This window comes from Odocoileus virginianus, chromosome 7 (genome assembly GCF_023699985.2).
Source record: "Odocoileus virginianus isolate 20LAN1187 ecotype Illinois chromosome 7, Ovbor_1.2, whole genome shotgun sequence".
Lineage (NCBI taxonomy): Eukaryota > Metazoa > Chordata > Mammalia > Artiodactyla > Cervidae > Odocoileus > Odocoileus virginianus.
In genome coordinates, this window is record NC_069680.1 from 32,554,297 (window position 1) to 32,571,694 (window position 17,398).

The 17,398-nt window shown below is 66.5% G+C and overlaps 1 protein-coding gene across 2 annotated transcripts; it reads left to right on the top strand.

Moving 5' to 3' along the window:
- The first annotated feature begins 527 nt into the window (after positions 1–527).
- On the top strand, positions 528–16,989 carry DPYSL4 (dihydropyrimidinase like 4). Of its 2 annotated transcripts, XM_070470513.1 has the most exons (14): positions 528–765; positions 4,325–4,413; positions 4,967–5,151; positions 7,015–7,179; positions 9,652–9,713; positions 10,280–10,360; positions 11,532–11,600; positions 11,947–12,067; positions 13,003–13,159; positions 13,315–13,456; positions 14,077–14,247; positions 14,542–14,721; positions 15,510–15,675; positions 16,262–16,989. In XM_070470513.1, exons 1-14 carry the CDS (start codon positions 727–729, stop codon positions 16,351–16,353), a joined length of 1,719 nt encoding a protein of 572 aa, XP_070326614.1. In that variant the 5' UTR covers positions 528–726; the 3' UTR covers positions 16,354–16,989. The 2 variants fall into 2 exon arrangements, with proteins under 2 accessions (XP_070326614.1, XP_070326615.1); XM_070470514.1 differs by lacking the exons at positions 528–765; positions 4,325–4,413 and adding an exon at positions 4,444–4,634.
- Positions 16,990–17,398: the final 409 nt, after the last annotated feature.

Here is a 17,398-nt window from a genome sequence, read left to right on the forward strand (position 1 = left end):
TGTCCTCAAGGCTCGTGGGGCTGGCCCTGGACAGTCTCACAGTGACGTGTCTTCACTGTCGGGCCCCAGGGTCTGGCGCTTTCAGCCCTGCCCTGGCAAATACTCGAGGGAGCTGAGCTTTGGCCTGAAACATCTTTCAGGACGGAGTCCAGCTCCCTGAGATCCTCAGCCTGGACTTGAGACTAGACTCGGTCCCCGTGGCCTTGGGTGCCCTGGGTCATCTGGGAGCTGGTGGCGGGCCTCCGGCTGGCCAGGGGCGAAGCGGGGCCTGGCAGGTCATTACCGGACCCCTCTCCCTGTCCATCTCGGGCGGGGCGGGGGGAATCTCTGCCCACACACTGGCCAGGACCGGTGGCAACCGTCTTTCCACCCCCACCGCCACCCAACTCCGCCTCCAAGAGTTCTCCTGCCGTCTCCGTCGGGGCGGGTCAGCGGCCTCAGCGCAGGCCCAGCCAGAGTTGGCGGCAGCCTCTCGGAGCCGGGCCGGGGCGGGGCTTGAGAAGCCCGGAGCAGCTGCGGGCCGGGGGCGGGGCTGGGGGCGGGGCCGGCAACCGAGCTGCGCGGCCCCGCGCGCTCGCACTTGGACGCCCGGCGCCCCCACGTACACACTCGGGCTCCGTGGGCTCTCCCGCGAGGCCTAGCTGGTGTATCCCCCGCCGGGGACCCCCAGGCCCGCCCCGCCCCGCCCGAGCCAACCGAGACGGCGGCGCCGGCGGGAGGAGCAGAATGTCCTTCCAGGGAAAGAAGAGCATCCCCCGGATCACGGTGAGCCCCGCTACCCGCTCCCGGCCGGGCTCGCGCCTCCTGCCCCCTGCGTCGGGCGGGGCCTGGCCTCTGGGCCCCGGGGGGACCTTCCCGGCCCCGCACCGGGTCCCCTTCCCTCGGCGTCCAGGCCCCCCCCCCCCCGCCCCCCGGCTCGCCTTGCGCCCTGTCCCGGCGCTGCCCCCTCCTTCCCGCGCAGCCGGGGGGCCCGCGGCTGCCGCGCTGGACCCACTCAGGGAACCGGCTCCCCTGAGACCCCCCTCCCTCTGCGCCTGGGGAGGGCTCGGGCCTGGGGGTGGGTGGGGGCGGGGAGGCCCACTTCCTCAAGCGCAGATGCGCCTCCCCCTCCCCTCCCCGCGGGGCCTCTCTCGAAGCTCCGCTCGGAGTTGGCGGGCTGCGCGGCCCTTTGTTGACACCGCTGGTCCAGCCGCCGGCCTCGGGTGCCGAGATGCCATTCCCGCGCAGCCCGCCCCTCACCCCCCCACCCCGGGCCGCCCCCGCCACACCGGGAGCTCTTTGTCCCAGACAAAGCAGCTGAGGCCTGCGCTCAGCCGCAGCCCCCGGAGCCCCGGAGCCCCTGGCCACCTGCAACCCTCCTTGGAGCTGGAGTTTGGAGGCCCCCGGCCCCGGGTGGTGGTGGGGAGAGTGCTCCCTCGTCACTGAGCGGGCACCCAGGCGGCTCGCTCCCTGGAGAAGACCCTCTAACACCACCCGCCCCAGCTGGGGGAGGTCCGACTGTCCAGGCTGGGCTGCCAGGAAACAAAGCCGCCCCCTCCAGGCGGCTGGGAGCCCAGGGAGGGAGGGAGAAGGGGAGGGCCAGAGGGAGGGAGGTGCCTGGGGGCCCCAGGGACGGCCTGCCCCTGGGAACCCGCGGATTCAGCCCCAGCTCTGCGCTTGGCTTCGGGGAAGGGTCGTGGCGTTGCAAGTTCACTTCCTGAGACACTCAGGGAGAAAGGGGGGGTCCTGCCTCAGGACTGGCCCAGATTCTGACCTGATGCAGGAAGCCCACTAGGGCTGGACGGGGTGGGGAGGGTGGCCCCACCTCTGGGTGGGTCAGAGGTCAGAGGCCAGGTGGCCAGGTCAGGAGACCGTCACTCTGGTCCTGAGGGCCGCTGCATTCCTTTCTTGGCTCCAAACCTGGCAAGGTGCCCAAAGTCTGAAAATTGGGGATTGAATGGGGACTCAGACCATCGTCTTCCTGCCCAAAGTCTTCCGCTTCCTCTTCTTGGGCGTGTTTGAGTGGAGTCGGGTGTTGGAGTGGGGACCCTGCAGGAGGAGGCAGCCAGGCTCTGACACTGGCTCGGGAGCTGGGCGAGGTGGGTCCTTGTGATATGACTGGTCAGGGTCCGGCCTGGGGCCCAGGAGGCTGGGCAGTGAGCCCCTGAGGACCCTGCAGGGAGACGCCCCAGCTGCTGGGGCGGGGCGACGGGGTAGGCCAGCGCGGGCGGCGGGCACCCAGTGGGTGCTCTCAGCTCCGAGGGCCTGGGCAGTGGGCCCCTGAGGACCCCGCAGGGAGACGCCCCAGCTGCTGGGGCGGGGCGACGGGGTAGGCCAGCGCGGGCGGCGGGCACCCAGTGGGTGCTCTCAGCTCCGAGGGCCACACTGCTTCTGGTGCAGCCAGCCCCCAGTCCAGCAGGAGAGCCATCTCAGGTGACTCGGGAACGAACGGGTGCGGCAGTTCCAGTAAAGTTGAGCTATGGGCGCTGAAATGTGAATTTCATATAATTTTTATGAGTCTCAATATAGTCTTCTTATGATGTCTTTCAGCCAACATGAGATGCAAACCATCCTTGGCGCAGGGCTGGGCAGACTGTACAAGCTGGGGATCACGTCTGGCCTGTGGCTCATCAGCCACCCTTCCGTAGACTCTGGGGTGGAGGTTCTACTTTTAGTCAATAGAAATCTGAGAATTCATCCCAAACTGTTAGATGCTAATAAGAATAGAGTGATGTGCTCTGGCTCATAAGCATGAATTATTTATCCTCTCACCAGCCTCTGAGAGAGCTGCTGAGTGCCCTGCACACTTCCGTTCTGGATTCAGGCTGACACTGGGTTTAGAACCAGAGCTCCCGGCTGGAGTCCCAGCCCGGCCTTTGGGTGGGCACCCAGGAGCCCCGGGCCAGGGCCACACCCCCGTGAAACAGCTGTGGTTCCGGCTGTCTGAGCCCCAGGGAGTGTGAGGTTCAAGGTCGTGGGGGAAAGTGCCGCAGGGCTGGGTCCTCACCCGTCATCTTGCTCTCGGCCACCTTCCTTTCTGCGTTTCTCTCCATTTTGCTCCACTGAGGCCCAGCCATCACTGCGCACCCTGCACAGTCCATGACCGGCTCCCCATCTCCCCTCCATCCCAACCGTCAGAAGTGGACCGATGGTGGCCCAGCTCCATGGCGGGAGGTGCCCCTAACAGCCACACTTCCTGACACATTTGTTTGCCTCCTTGGGGCGACCTCCAGGCGGCACCAGAGCCGGCGAGCACCCCAGTGTCTTCCTGGCCTGCACCCCCATAGCTTCTCCGTCATCAGCTCCTGCCCCCCCGACTCTCAGCCTCTCTGGAGTCCATCTCTCATCTACCCCATGATCCCAGCCAGGAAGCCTCCGCATCTCATCCAGACACACGGACACCACTGCAGCCATGACCTGTGTCTGTCCTTGAACACGAGGGCCTCTTTCTACCCAGGCCACTGTGATCTCTTTATAAGCACTTAAGACATAGCTTGAGGCGCTGGTGGTGGCCCGCTGACCCCCCAAGCCCAGCACGTCCCACCCCAGGACCCCCCCGCCCCCCACCTCCCCGTCCTGTATCAGCCAGGCTCCTCTCTGCCCCGGGCCTTTGCGCGGCTGCTCCCTGGCCTGGGCCTGAGTCATGGCCACATAAACTCCTCAGAGAGGCCCTTCCCGGTCCCTGCAGCAGCCCCGACGTGTCCCCCTGTCTGCGCTTACGAGGGTCACCGCCTGTGATGGCTGCGTGTGTGACGTCTGTCTCCCCCCACTGGGATGCGGCTGTCCCACGGTGGGGCCCTGCCTGCCGGGGCCTGCTCTAACCCCCGCCTCCCAGCACTGTCTCAGGCCATGGAGATTCTGGAAGGAGCTTGGCCCAGCTGTCAGCCGGAGCCGCCTCTGCAGGTGGACAAGAAGGGCCGGCCTTGCAGGCCCTCAGGGCCAAGCAAGATGTGGCCCACTGCCCCCTCGGCCTGGGCTTTAGAAATTGGGCAACACTCATGCCGTGGTCAGACACGCGGCTGCTCGCACTGACATGGCTTCGCCATGGTGACGCGGGAAGCCGGCTGGGCGTCCGCGCCGTGTCTTAGGTGAGGCCAGACCGCCTGACTGTGGGTGTGTGTCACGTGCGGGGCCTGTGAGCAGCCGCCTCCGAGGGCCACCGCTGCGGGGTGAGGTGGTCAACGCTGCAGGCCCTGTGCTGGTCTCACACGCACAGACGGTGTCCGCAGGACACACACAGACATGTGAAGGTGTCCATCATGACTTCAGAGGGAAGCTTGTGCTCAGCATACCGCTGGGTCACTCGGTGTGGGCAAACTTGCCCCCATTCATTTGTTTTTGACAGAGTGACCGCCTCCTGATCAGAGGGGGGAAGATCGTGAACGATGACCAGTCCTTTCACGCTGACCTGTATGTGGAGGACGGCCTGATAAAGTGAGTTTCTGCCTCTTCAGGGGCACCTGTGTACACCTTGCTCACTTGCTGCCCGGAAGCTTACTTCTGGGTGAGATCCGCGTGAGTGTTTCTCTCTTTCCCACAACCACGGTCCCTGGAAACAACTCCAGCCCTTCCCGCGCCTTCAGCAAGGCCTCGGAGAGCAGGATGAGGCTTCCTCGTTTCTCTGTTATCACAGCTTCAGCACCTGTGGGCTCACAGTAGGTGCTTAATAAATGTTTAGTGACCACACCTTTTCGTTTCTCTGCTCGTATCTGTCAGGCAGCTCCAGCCTCCGGTCAGCAAGGCCACAAGTGGACACCTAAGTGGCCAGCACAGGGTGGGATCCTTCGTGCTGACCGTCCTGAGTCCCTGGGGCTGGCTTGTTCTCCAACAGTGTTGGGAGCAGGTCCAGCTAGGCCTTGGCTGTATTGCCCTTCACTTCCAGGATGGGAGCCCAAGGGCAGGCGTCCCAGCTCCGCAGCGTTGCCAGGGGCCCCATTCACGTTCTCTCAGGGATCTTCCTCACCAGCAGAATCTCTGTTGCTTTCAGACAAATTGGAGAAAACCTCATCGTCCCTGGGGGCATCAGAACCATTGATGCCCACGGCCTGCTGGTCCTGCCAGGCGGAGTCGACGTCCACACGCGGCTGCTGATGCCCGTGCTGGGCATGACCCCCGCCGACGACTTCTGCCAGGGGACCAAGGCCGCCCTGGCGGGGGGCACCACCATGATATGTGAGTGCTGTTCGTGGCCGGGGGCGGGGGGCGTCCGTCCCAGCCTCAGGCCTTGGCGGGTTTGCATGTCGCAGGAAGCACCTTTCCTGGTGGAATGTTCTCAGGCTGGTTTTCTCTCTCTTTTTAAAAATGTATTTATTTTTTATTGAAGGATAATTGCTTTACAGAATTTTGCTGTTTTCTGTAAAAACCTCAACCTGAGCCAGCCGTAGTTCCTCCTGACTGCACGAACCCTGAGAAGGGCTGAGCAGCTATTCCCAGCCCAGTTCCTCAGCCCGAGTGTGCTGCCTTGGCCAGCACTGGAGCCCTCCTGGGGTTTCCACGGGAATGTGCCCGTAGTTTATTATTTCCTAGGAAGCCAGCAGCTGGCCAAGGACCTGGTTTGGAAAACCCAAGTGCCTTGGGCAGGTTCAGGGGTGGTGTTGCCAGACACATATGCCCCGGAACCTCGCCCCCTCTGAGGCTTGGTTTGCAGAAGCCACCTGCTAGCGTGCAGAAGAGCTAAAGACGGTGGAGGCGGTGTTTTAGAGAAAGGATGATAAAAATACTCTTATCCGATCAACAACCCCCAGAGGCCCCATGCCAGGCACAAGCCCCGTTCTGATGTGCCTCAGCTCCGTGCAAGGCAGAGAAGCCCAGTTCACAGCTTGTGAGGGGTTCACTTCCCACCCTGAACTTGCTCATGGTCAGTTCAGGAGCTCAGACAGGACACCAGCGTTTAGCCCCTCTCCTTCCCTGAGACCTGTCAGCTCCACGGCGCCCAGGGCAGGTGCCTCCGCTCGGGCTGGACCTGGTCCAACCCTGGCTGCACCGCGTCCTGGTGGTGACCTCAAACAGCGCACAGTTAGACGTCATGCTTCCCTGCGTGCTTGGGCAGGAGGCAGGGGGCAGGGGCTTGGGCAGGAGGGAAGGTGGAACAAGCGGGGGCCTGTGGTTGCCAGGCTGCACGCGGGCACACGGGGGGGCACTGCCACTGCCTCCTGGGAAGGGCTGCTCCGGGTGCTCAGGGTGACTTCACAGGCGACGGGCAGGCGCTGTGGCACCCCGGCCCGGTGTGGCTTCCTGAGCTACAAAGGGGCCAAACCCAGCAGCGGTCCGCCCTCCTGTCTGAGGAGGGCACACTCTCGTTCCAGGCCCTTGGTCCTGCTAGTCATGGGGCGCCTGGGCTGAGCGGGATGCTCTCCTGGTTGCATCTCCTGCTGGCGCAGAGGTGTCAGACAGGCTGTGAGGATGGAGGTGCTGCAGGCATGGGCTGGCCTCCGCGGGGCTGTAGCCGTGAGTGCCCACAGGACAGCGTGTGCGCCAGAGCCATGGGAGGCAGAGGGGCCCGCGTGAGGGGTGTGCGGGGAGGCAGGAAGTCCACCTGTAACGTCGGGCGTGCCCTCCCACCAGCCACCCCTCCCAGCTCTCTCCCTGCACCTTGCAGAGGTTGTAAGTGGGGTGTGGACCGTGGACGCAGGGCTGCTGGCGGGGCTGGGGAGACAGTGCAGCATCCATGTGCTTCCTGGTTCTCCAGGGCGTGTGCGTGGTCAGTGAGGCACGTGGGCAGGCTTGCAGGTTCAGCACCGTGGACAGCACACCCCACCCCCGCCCGCCAGGCGCACCTCACTCGGGCCAGGCTCTTTGGGGGTGCGTCCTCTGGGGAGCGAGGGCCCCCTCTCTGCCCAGGGAGAGGCTGGGGACAAGGGGCAGGATGGATGGACAGCTCCCGCAGCCCCAGCCCCACATAGGGCTCGAGGTCTGTCCTCTGCTTTCCTCAAACGTGCCTCCTGGTCTGGGGAGCACGAAGCCACTCTCCCTTGGAGACCCAGGCGGTCGTGGTGGCCAGAGTGGGGGACTTAGCCGAGCGTGCTGTCCCCGCAGTGGACCACGTGTTCCCCGAGGCGGGGGTGAGCCTGCTGGCGGCCTACGAGCAGTGGCGGGAGCGAGCGGACGGCGGGGCCTGCTGCGACTACTCCCTGCACGTGGACATCCCCCGCTGGCACGAGAGCACCAGAGAGGAGCTGGAGGCCCTGGTCAGGGACAAGGGTGAGCAGCGGGCCAGCCGGGCGGGGGCGCGGCCGCGGGGCCTGGCCTCTGGGTTCAGGCGGACGCTGCATCCGTCTGACTCCAGGGCAGGCGGCCAGGCGTGCCGTACGTTGGACAGAGCCATTTGAAGATCTGCTGGGCTGAGAGGTCAGCTGTGCCCGCACCTGGGGGTCGCATCCCGGGGCCGTTCTCTTCACAAGAGGACACGGAGACACAGCTGTCACCATGGCCCCCGTGTGTCTTGGGCCTGGGGGAAGGAAAAGCATGATCAGCCTTCTTAGCCCTGAAGATCCTCTAGAAGGAGACGCCTTAAAACTCAGCCCTCCACTGCTGCCTCAGCACAAACAGGGCGGTTTATAAACAGGCTTAAACGTTTTTTTAAATCAAAAGTCCTGAAGCTAAAACCACATCAAAGTTTATAGTGGATTTGAAGGAAAGTTAGGTGGATGCTGTAACTGACCTCTGGTGATCAGCGTTGAGTGTGGTCTCAGCTCACAGCCAGGAGTGGAAGGTCAGGGTCAGAGGGGCCGGCAGGGATGGGACCTGGGATGGGCGTGCTGGCGTCAGAGTCCGGGCCAGGCCAGGAGGCTACTGCTCTCTCAGCCAGGGAGACGGAGGCAGGGAGGTTTCCTCCAGGCCATTTTCCAGAGTGATGGACCTCAGGCCCTTGACCTTTGGCACTCAGGAGCCCTCACCCAGGGGCAGGCGGGGGCCTCAGCCAGGCAGCAGCTGTGCCTCCTGGGTCCTTCCCTCCCTGGCCTGGGGGTCTGCAGCCTGGCAGCTCAGAGCAGAGGTCCAAACGGGCACCTGCAGCCATCACCCCACCCCCGAGCTGCTGGGGCAGGGGGCAGTGATGGGGGCTGTTAGTGAGGGGGGGGTTGGGGCCGTGGGGGTTAGTGATGGGGCGGGGGGTTAGGGGCCATGGGAAGTGAGTGCTGGGGTGGGGAGGTGTTGGGGTCGTGGGGGGTTAGTGATGGGGTGGGGGGGTGTTAGGGGCCATGCGGGGTTAGTGATGGATGGAAGGCGGGGTGTTAGGGGCCGTGGGGGGTTAGTGATGGGGTGGGGGGAGGTGTTAGGGGCCGTGGGGGGTTAGTGGTGGGGTGGGGGGGGTGTTAGGGGCCATGGGGGGTTAGTGATGGGGTGGGGGGTGTTAGGGGCCGTGGGGGGTTAGTGATGGGGTGGGGGGTGTTAGGGGCCATGCGGGGTTAATGATGGATGGAAGTCGGGGTGTTAGGGGCCGTGGGGGGTTAGTGATGGGGTGGGGGGAGGTGTTAGGGGCCGTGGGGGGTTAGTGATGGGGTGGGTTGGGGTGTTAGGGGCCGTGGGGGGTGAGTGGTGGGGTGGGGGGGTGTTAGGGGCAGTGGGGGGTGAGTGGTGGGGTGGGTTGGGGTGTTAGGGGCCGTGGGGGGTGAGTGGTGGGGTGGGGGGCTGTTAGGGGCCATGGAGGGTGAGTGGTGGGGTGGGTTGGGGTGTTAGGGGCCGTGGGGGGTTAGTGATGGGGTGGGGGGTGTTAGGGGCCATGGGGGGTTAGTGATGGGGTGGGGGGTGTTAGGGGCCGTGGGGGGTTAGTGATGGGGTCGGTTGGGGTGTTAGGGGCCGTGGGGGATTAGTGATGGGGTGGGGGGGTGTTAGGGGCCGTGGGGGGTTAGTGATGGGGTAGGGGGGTGTTAGGGGCCGTGGGGGGTGAGTGGTGGGGTGGGGGGGTGTTAGGGGCCGTGGGGGGTTAGTGATGGGGTGGAGGGGTGTTAGGGGCCGTGGGGGGTTAGTGATTGGGTGGGGGGAGGGGTTAGGGGCCGTGGGGGGTTAGTGATGGGGTGGGGGGAGGTGTTAGGGGCCGTGGGGGGTTAGTGATGGGGTGGAGGGAGGTGTTAGGGGTCGTGGGGGGTGAGTGGTGGGGTGGGGGGCTGTTAGGGGCCGTGGGGGGTGAGTGGTGGGGTGGGTTGGGGTGTTAGGGGCCGTGGGGGGTGAGTGCTGGGGTGGGGGGCTGTTAGGGGCCGTGGGGGGTGAGTGGTGGGGTGGGTTGGGGTGTTAGGGGCCGTGGGGGGTTAGTGATGGGGTGGGGGGTGTTAGGGGCCGTGGGGGGTTAGTGATGGGGTGGGAGGTGTTAGGGGCCGTGGGGGGTTAGTGATGGGGTGGGGGGAGGTGTTAGGGGCCGTGGGGGTTAGTGATGGGGTGGGTTGGGGTGTTAGGGGCCGTGGGGGGTTAGCGATAGTGGGTGTGGGGTGCATTAGGCAGGGTTGTGCGGGTTCTCACCTGCCTTGCTGCTAGGGAACAATTGGTTCCTGACCTCAGGTTTGAGGAGCTGGGGGGCTTGGATGTCTCTGCCCCAGTGTGCGCTGGTCAGGAGTGTGTGGGGCCGATGCCCAAGGTCCGCCAGGCCAGCTGGTGAGGCCCTTGGGAGAGACCACCCTCACGTGGCAACCCAAATGCCAGCGAGGCTCCTGGCCTCTGACCCCTCCTGCTTCCCCCCAGGTGTGAACTCCTTCCTGGTCTTCATGGCATACAAGGACAGGTACCAGTGCACGGACGGCCAGGTAAAGCCCGGAGCCAAGGTGGGGGGACGGGGCAGGCAGGCTCTGCGTGCTGCGGGGCGGGGCCTCAGCCCCACGTGGTCCTGAGGTGGGAGATGGGGCCTCAGCCTCACGTGGTGCTGCAGGGGGTGAGGCAGGCTCCGTGGGTGCTGCGGGGGCGGGGCCTCAGCCCCACGTGGTCCTGAGGTGGGAGATGGGGGCCTCAGCCTCACGTGGTGCTGCGGGGGCGGGGCCTCAGCCCCACGTGGTCCTGAGGTGGGGGATGGGGCCTCAGCCTCACGTGGTGCTGCGGGGCGGGGCCTCAGCCCCACGTGGTCCTGAGGTGGGGGATGGGGCCTCAGCCTCACGTGGTCCTGAGGTGGGCGCGGGGCCGCAGCCTCACGTGGTCCTGAAGTGGGGGGGCAGGCTCCACGGACGCTGGGGGGCGGGGCCTGAGCCCCACATGGTCTTGAGGTGGGGTGGGGGCGGTGCCTCAGCCTCACGTGGTCCTGAAGTGGGGGGGCAGGCTCCACAGGCGCTGGGGGGCGGGGCCTCAGCCCCACATGGTCCGCCTGTGTCTGCCTACCCAGATGTATGAGATCTTCAGTGTCATCCGGGACCTGGGGGCCGTGGCCCAAGTGCACGCGGAGAACGGGGACATCGTGGACGAGGTGGGGCTGGTGGGGTGACCCCTGCTCTTGGCCCCGCGAGCGCAGATCCACAAAGCTGGGGGAGGGGACCTGGAATCTGGCCCCTGGGGATAGCTAGCCCAGGAGGAAGGCCAGGCAGGTGGGGTGCTGGGAGCCTGCGGACTCCTGGTCACAGCAGGTTTTCCCCCATCCTCACACATCTGACCTTAAATTCTCCAAAACCGAGGTGTTGCTTCCTGGAGTGGGAGGGGGGCGCAGAGGTGGGTTCCTGTGCCCTCTGGCCCAGGACTGGGCCCCCTAGCGCTGTTCCTTCTGCCCACGGGCGCACCTGTGGGGTTCGTGGCCCAGTCCTCAGTCGAGGCCGCTGCCTGGGGTGGCCCTGGCCCTTCTGCCCATGCCCCACCTTCCCCACAAGCCCAGACCTCTGCCCCCCTGTTTGCCCGCCAGCCTCAGTGCCCGCAGGGGCCGGGCAGTGGAAGGGGGTGCCGGGGAGCTTCCCAGCCGCCTGGGGGTCTGGGGGGGGTCACACACACAGCCTCCTCCCTGACATTCCAGACTCGCAGAGAAGTTTCCAAGGACCCACTGGTCTCTCTGACTCCCAAGTTCACCAGGAGTCCTGTGGCGTTCAGGGCAATGCAAGCTGCGTGTGTCTCCAGGGTGGGGGGCTGGGCTGGGAGGAGGCACACCCCAAGTACAGGAGGGTGGGAGGTGCGTGCTGGGGGAGGGCTTGTTCGGGATCGGCTCCTCCCCCGTTCTCCACCCAGAGTTCGTTCACACTGGGGGGCGCTGTGTTCAGACCTGGGGGTGAACCAGCCTGAGGCGGCCCCACCCCTGGCTGTGCAGAGCCCCCAAGGCCGCCCCACGCATGCACACCCCGGCTGTGAATGCCTCTGTGCATGCACACCCCGTGCACACACCCGCTGGGGAAGCAGCAGGAGGTGAGGCTGGGGGGCCTTGTCCTTCTCACTCAGGAGGCCTGCGCCCCCAGGCATGTCCGGCCCTCCGTAGCCCTGGGGCTCCCTCGTCCGTAATTCGGGGAGCTGGAGTCACCCCCTTCAGAGCGCGACCCTTCTGCTCCCCCCAAGTGCTCCGGGGTGGGTGATTCTGAGGTCTCAGGGCCAAGTGTCCTGGGCCGTGGACTGCAGCCCCGCAAGGCCCTCCAAGGCCGGGCTGGAATGAGGTGTGTGTTTAGGAGCAGAAGCGGCTGCTGGAACTCGGTGTCACCGGTCCCGAGGGCCACGTGCTCAGCCGCCCCGAGGAGGTAGGTGCGAACCTGCGGGGCACCCCTCAATGGGCCTTCATTGGGGGTGGGCTGGGTCCAGGGACAGGCAGGACTGTGACCCCACTGTCCTCACCTGGGGGTGTGAGCCAGGGCTCCCAGCCCCCTTACCACGGGCCACGCTGAGGCCTGCGTGCGAAGCTCAGAGGGCAACGCGGTCTGCTCTAGGGTGGCGCGGGCCAGCGCAGATTCGGGACTGGAGCCCCAGGCTGGGATCCCGGCCCCCGGGTGCCCCTCTGGGCCAGACATCCGTGGGTGGCTGGGGCATCGCGGGCTCACTGCAGTCAGGAGCCCCGGCCCTCGCGTGGCCTGAGCAGCCCGTCTGCAGGTGGAAGCTGAGGCCGTGTACCGCGCCGTCACCATCGCCAGGCAGGCCAGCTGCCCCCTGTATGTCACCAAGGTCATGAGCAAGCCCGCAGCCGACGTGATCGCCCGGGCCAAGCGGCGAGGTGGGTGCTGGCCAGGGAGGGGCTCGGGGGTCGCTCCCGTCCACAGCCCCCCAGAGCGGCACAGAGCGACCCCATGGGGACGCCGCGGGCCTGCCGGCCTCCTCAGGGGCCTCGCAAGAGGGGCGCGGGTGTGGCCTGTGGGGGCCCTGAGGCTCCCTCTTGTCCAGACAGCAGTGGGCCTGACACGGGGCCTTGAATCACACGTGGGGCTTAGGGGCCCCGTTTGCATAGAAGTGGGTGTCAGAGCCGTATGTGTGTGTGTGTGGTGCGGTGCTTACGTGATGTGTGTATATGGTGTGTACATGGGGGATGTGTGTGTGGTGCTGATGTCATGTGTGTCTGTATACGGTGTGTATATTGTGTGTGTGTCTGCGCGCTTATGTGGTATGTGTCTCTGTGTGTATGTGGTGTGTGTGTGGGGTGTATGCTGTGTGTGGTGTGGTGTGTAAGCCTGCTCCCTTGGGTTGTGTGAGAAGCCTCACCCAGCTGACCCCTGGGCCGAGCTGCCGCTTCCTGGACACCTCCCAGGTTGGGGCGGGTGTGGGGCCAGCTTGGGTGCCCTCTGGGCCGTGGGGGAGGCAGGTCCTGGGCAGGCGGGGCGGCTGGTGTGTCTGTGCCTGGCAGGGGTGAGGGGGGGCCAGCGGCCCCGCGGGAGCCCTGGGCAGTGCCGTGGGTGGGGAGCAGCCCTCGCAGTCAGGAAGCTGAGGGGCAGGGCCTGGCGGGCGGTGGGAGGCCTGGCCCAGCCCGGGAGGCGGGGGGTCCCGCGGCGCAATGGGAGGCCTGGCCCAGCCCGGGAGGCGGGAGGTCCCGCGGTGCAGTGGGAGGCCTGGCTCAGCCCGGAAGGCGGGGGGTTCCATGGCGCAGCGGGAGGCCTGGCCCAGCCCCGGGGGGGCGGGAGGTCCCGAGGCCACGGTGCGGCTCACGCCTCGCCGCAGGGGTGGTGGTGTTCGGGGAGCCCATCACCGCCGGCCTGGGCGCGGACGGCTCGCACTACTGGAGCAAGAACTGGGCCAAGGCGGCCGCCTTCGTCACGTCGCCCCCCGTCAACCCAGACCCCAGCACCGCGGACCACCTCACCGCCCTGCTGTCCAGGTAGGGAGCCCCTGGGCCCTGCCCTGCCGTCCAGGGAGCCCGCCCCACCTCCCGGCCCTGCCCTGTGGGCACCCTCCACCTCGTGGCCGGGCGTGGGTTGGGAGTGCCCAGGGAGGACAGGCCCCCTGGGCCTCTGTGACCCCGGCTCTCTGCAGCGGGGACCTCCAGGTGACCGGCAGCGCCCACTGCACCTTCACCACCGCCCAGAAGGCCGTTGGCAGGGACAACTTCACGCTCATCCCCGAGGGCACCAATGGCGTGGAGGAGCGCATGTCCGTGGTCTGGGAGAAGTGTGTGGTGGGTGCACACGCACGGCCGCGGGGACCCCTCCCCATGGGAGGAGCTGGCGGGACCACAAATGGAGGCCCCTTGAGAAGCAAATTCACCGGGTGGAGTGGAGCTCGGGGCGGGCAGGCTCAAGGCTGTCCCCCTCCCCAGCCTGGTCACCCTGGGGTCCCCAGACGTTCTGCTCTGGTCCCCCGGAGAAGACTCCGTGCAGCCAGGCCCTGCCCTTGTCCTGATACACCAGCTCTGGGCACAAGAGGTCCCTACACTCTGCAGCATCTCCCCAGGAGGACCGAGGTTCCCCCAGACGTCTGTCTCACCTGGGGCCTTCACTACCGTGCCCCCACCCATGGCCCTGGGCCCTCCCCCTGGGCTGAGGCCCTGACCCCAGGCTCCTGGCCACCACCAAGGGCCAGTGGGGACAGATGTCACTGTGGAGACATCAGCATTCACTTGCCCACAAAGTGAGCGTGGAGATGGGCTCGGTGCCCGGGGAGGACCAGACCTGCAGGCCTGGCTGAGGCACACTGCCCTCAGCCTGGAGGGCAGCCGCGTCCACAGGAGAGCCTGGAGACCAGACCCTGTGTGTGGCCAGGGAAGGGCGCCGCTCACCCCACCTTGTGGCTTCTCAGGCCTCAGGGCAGATGGACGAGAACGAGTTCGTTGCCGTGACCAGTACGAACGCGGCCAAAATCTTCAACTTTTACCCGAGGAAGGGGCGGGTGGCCGTGGGCTCCGACGCCGATCTGGTCATATGGAACCCCCGGGCCACGAGAATCATCTCTGCCAAGAGCCACAACCTGGTGAGAGAAGCCGGTCCCACGTGGAGGCCATCTCGGGGTCTGGGGGCGCCCTGCAGCCATCCTGGATGTCCTGGGACTTGCAGGGCCAGCGGGGGCAGGGGGCCCTGTCTGGGGGGAGAGCTCACCTGCTCTGTGCCCCCGGGAGATGTTCCTGAGGGGCCAGGGGTGCAGGCATGACCACCCCCTCCGAACCCCAACCCAGCCGAGTGGACGCTCCCCGCCAGGGCCCTGGCTCCGGAGACTCTGAGCAGTGCCAGGGCCTCCCACTGGCTCAGAGGGCCACTGTCCCCCCAGAACGTGGAGTACAACATCTTCGAGGGCTTGGAGTGCCGAGGAGCCCCGAGCGTGGTCATCAGTCAGGGCCGGGTTGTGCTGGAGGACGGGGCCCTGTGCGTCACCCCCGGGACCGGACGCTTCATCCCGCGCAAAACCTTCCCTGACTTTGTTTACAAGAGGATAAAGGCCCGCAACCGGGTGAGCCTGAGCCAGGCGGGAGGGCGGGCGGGCAGGGCCCTTAGGCCTGCTCATGGTCAGCTTGCTCCTGGCCGCCCTGCTGTCGGGAAGGCGCAGTGGCCTCACCGTTCTGGGTGGTTCCTCACCCACGTTCGTGACCAGGCCGCCCACGCCACTGCAGAGAGTGCGGGCGTGAGGCCAAGGAAACCCCGAGTGGCTGCCCCTAGGGACACGGCCACCCTGCCTAGCAGAGGTCATCCAGCATTTCCCTGGAGTAGACCTGCCCTTCAGTGAACTCGGGAAGGAGAATGGGACGCGTAGATAGCGTCCGTGAGCCCTTGTCCCTCACTGGGGCTTGGCCAGCGGCCTGCTGTGTCCGGCAGGCTCGCAAGTGTTTGTCCAGGCCCTGCACGCGTGCAGGCAGGTCACGTGTGCGCACGGGGACACACAGGTCCAGCTGCACATGCATGTGTGGTGACTACACACGCGGGTTGGCTTTATCTCAGCCCCATTCCCACTAGTCTAGGACGACATTGTCTGAACTTGTATTTGGAAGGACCGCTCCCGGGCAGGGCTGGGGCCGGCAACAGCTCCTCCCCAGGGTGGGAGCGGAGGCCGCTCTGACCCGCAGGCACTCCTGTCTCAGGCTGCCCTGCCCACAACCCCAGACCGCCCTCGGCACGCCGCCCGCCTTGGGGGAGGGGGGTGTGCGTCCACACGTGCAGGTGGACACCGCTGGGGGTGGAGGGCCCTGCCCTCAAGCCCGAGGCTGGCTCAGCACCCCTCACACCGAGCCCTTCGGCCCCCAGCTGGCGGAGATCCATGGTGTTCCCCGAGGCCTCTACGATGGGCCGGTCCATGAGGTGATGGCACCCACCAAGCCGGGGGGTGGCGCCCAGGCCCGCGCATCCTGCCCTGGGAAGATCTCCATGCCCCCCTTCCGCAACCTGCACCAGTCGGGGTTCAGCCTGTCCGGTGAGTGGAGCCTGGGGTGCTCGGTCTCCTCAGGGCCCTGAGGACCATGTCCAACCCCCAGCCCCCGCATCTCACGTGAGGTGCACAGGAAAGGGGGCTGGGAGTCTCGAGTTCACCTGCAACCGCCAGCTCGAGCCTCTGCTTTCAGGGTCTGGGCTGTGGGGTGTGGATTTGCAGGGAGGCCCTGAACCCAGGCTCTCCCTAGAGACAGAGCCAGGCCTCCCTGCCCACTGGGGGCTGACCCGGCCCCTGGCGTCCAGTCCCTGCCGGCCTCCAGGAACCCAGCCTTGTACTGAAGGCTGGCACCAGCCTTCTCTCATCTTAGGGCCCGTGCAGGGTGAGACCCAGAGGAGGGACGCTGGTGCTGACCTGGCTTGTGCCCCTCCAGACAGGCTTTCCGGAGGGCCAGCCCTGACCTGCAGGCTCTGGCCGCAGGCACACCTGGCCTCACCAGCCTGCTCGTCTGAGGCCTCGGTGGGGGAGCCGCCAGGCCGTCCAGGAGCGTGGGGTTTGCAGCCCTGGCCCCCAGGGTGTGGCGGGCGGGTCTGCGTGCCCCCAGCACCGCCTCCATCCCGCCCTCCCGCAGGCTCGCAGGCCGACGACCACATCGCGCGGCGCACGGCCCAGAAGATCATGGCGCCCCCCGGCGGCCGCTCCCACATCACGTCGCTGTCCTAGGTGCTGCCACGGGCGGCCGGCCCCGCGACCTTCCCTCCCTTCCTTGAACCCACTCTGTAAGGTGCTTGGCCTCCCCTTCCCCTTCCCAGAACCTCTCCCCTGGGGTCCCACGGCCTGTTACAGGGAGCCCCCGCAGGAGAGGCTGAATGGGGCGGTTTCACTGCCAGGGCAGGCAGAGGGGCTGGGCGTGCTGGCCGGGGCAGCTCAGGGGGCCCTGAGCCCGGGGACCTCGGAAGGCAGGGACCTCCGGGATGCCCAGGACGGAAGGCGGGGGGCATGGTGCCCTCGTCCCCGACTCGAGTCACCGCCCCGGGGAGACCCCGACTCAGCTGCCATCCCGGCCCCGCCCAAGCTGCTGTGACTTCAGGGGCCCAGGGGATGCCGTGTGGGGCAGCTGCACTTCTCAGACTTCCCAGGGACCAGACCCCCACGCCGTCCATAGAGCCCTTCCTCCTCCAGGGGCCCCGGGGGCCCGGAGCTGAGTGCTTCCTTCTCCTACAACATGTGTTCCCAGTAGTTGATTAGAGAAGCCGTCCTGTGTGCTGAGGGCACTCTAGCCAGGAACCTGCATGCCGCCCGCAGCCCAGCGGCCCCAGTCCCGTGGAACCGGGTTGATTAAAGGCATCTGGACTGGAAGCCACTGGCGTGTGGAGAGCCCCGACTTCTCTGCCCCTACGCCATCCCCCAGGGGTTCGTGTGCGGCACCCTCGAGAACACCCTGCAGCCCCCTGGTCCTGCCTCTAGACAGCTGGGAGGCTGGGCCACCAGATGACTGCAGGGCTGGCCGGGCCAGGCCTGCCGGGCAGGGGCAGGGCTGGGTCTGAGCTGTGGGCAGAGGCTCTGCCTCCCATTCGTCTGCAGGTCACAGAGAGCCAGACGCCCAGAAGGAGAGGGGCCCTGGGAGGACCCCTACCCACGTTCTAGTTGGGCCCAAGCCGCCCAGCAGGGCTTGGGGCAGTACAGCGCGTGGGGAGCTCACACCTCCAACGGGCAGTGGGGGACAAGGCATGGCCTGCATCCTGCCCAGTTAAGGCGGAGCAGGCCG

Bases quoted from the DNA above. Each gene is read 5' to 3' on its own strand.
- DPYSL4 (XM_070470513.1), top strand. From the start codon at position 727: ATGTCCTTCCAGGGAAAGAAGAGCATCCCCCGGATCACG. The intron at 4,414-4,966 runs GTGAGTTTCTGC...TGTTGCTTTCAG, and splicing joins GTGGAGGACGGCCTGATAAA to ACAAATTGGAGAAAACCTCA. The intron at 13,457-14,076 runs GTGGGTGCACAC...GTGGCTTCTCAG, and splicing joins TGGTCTGGGAGAAGTGTGTG to GCCTCAGGGCAGATGGACGA.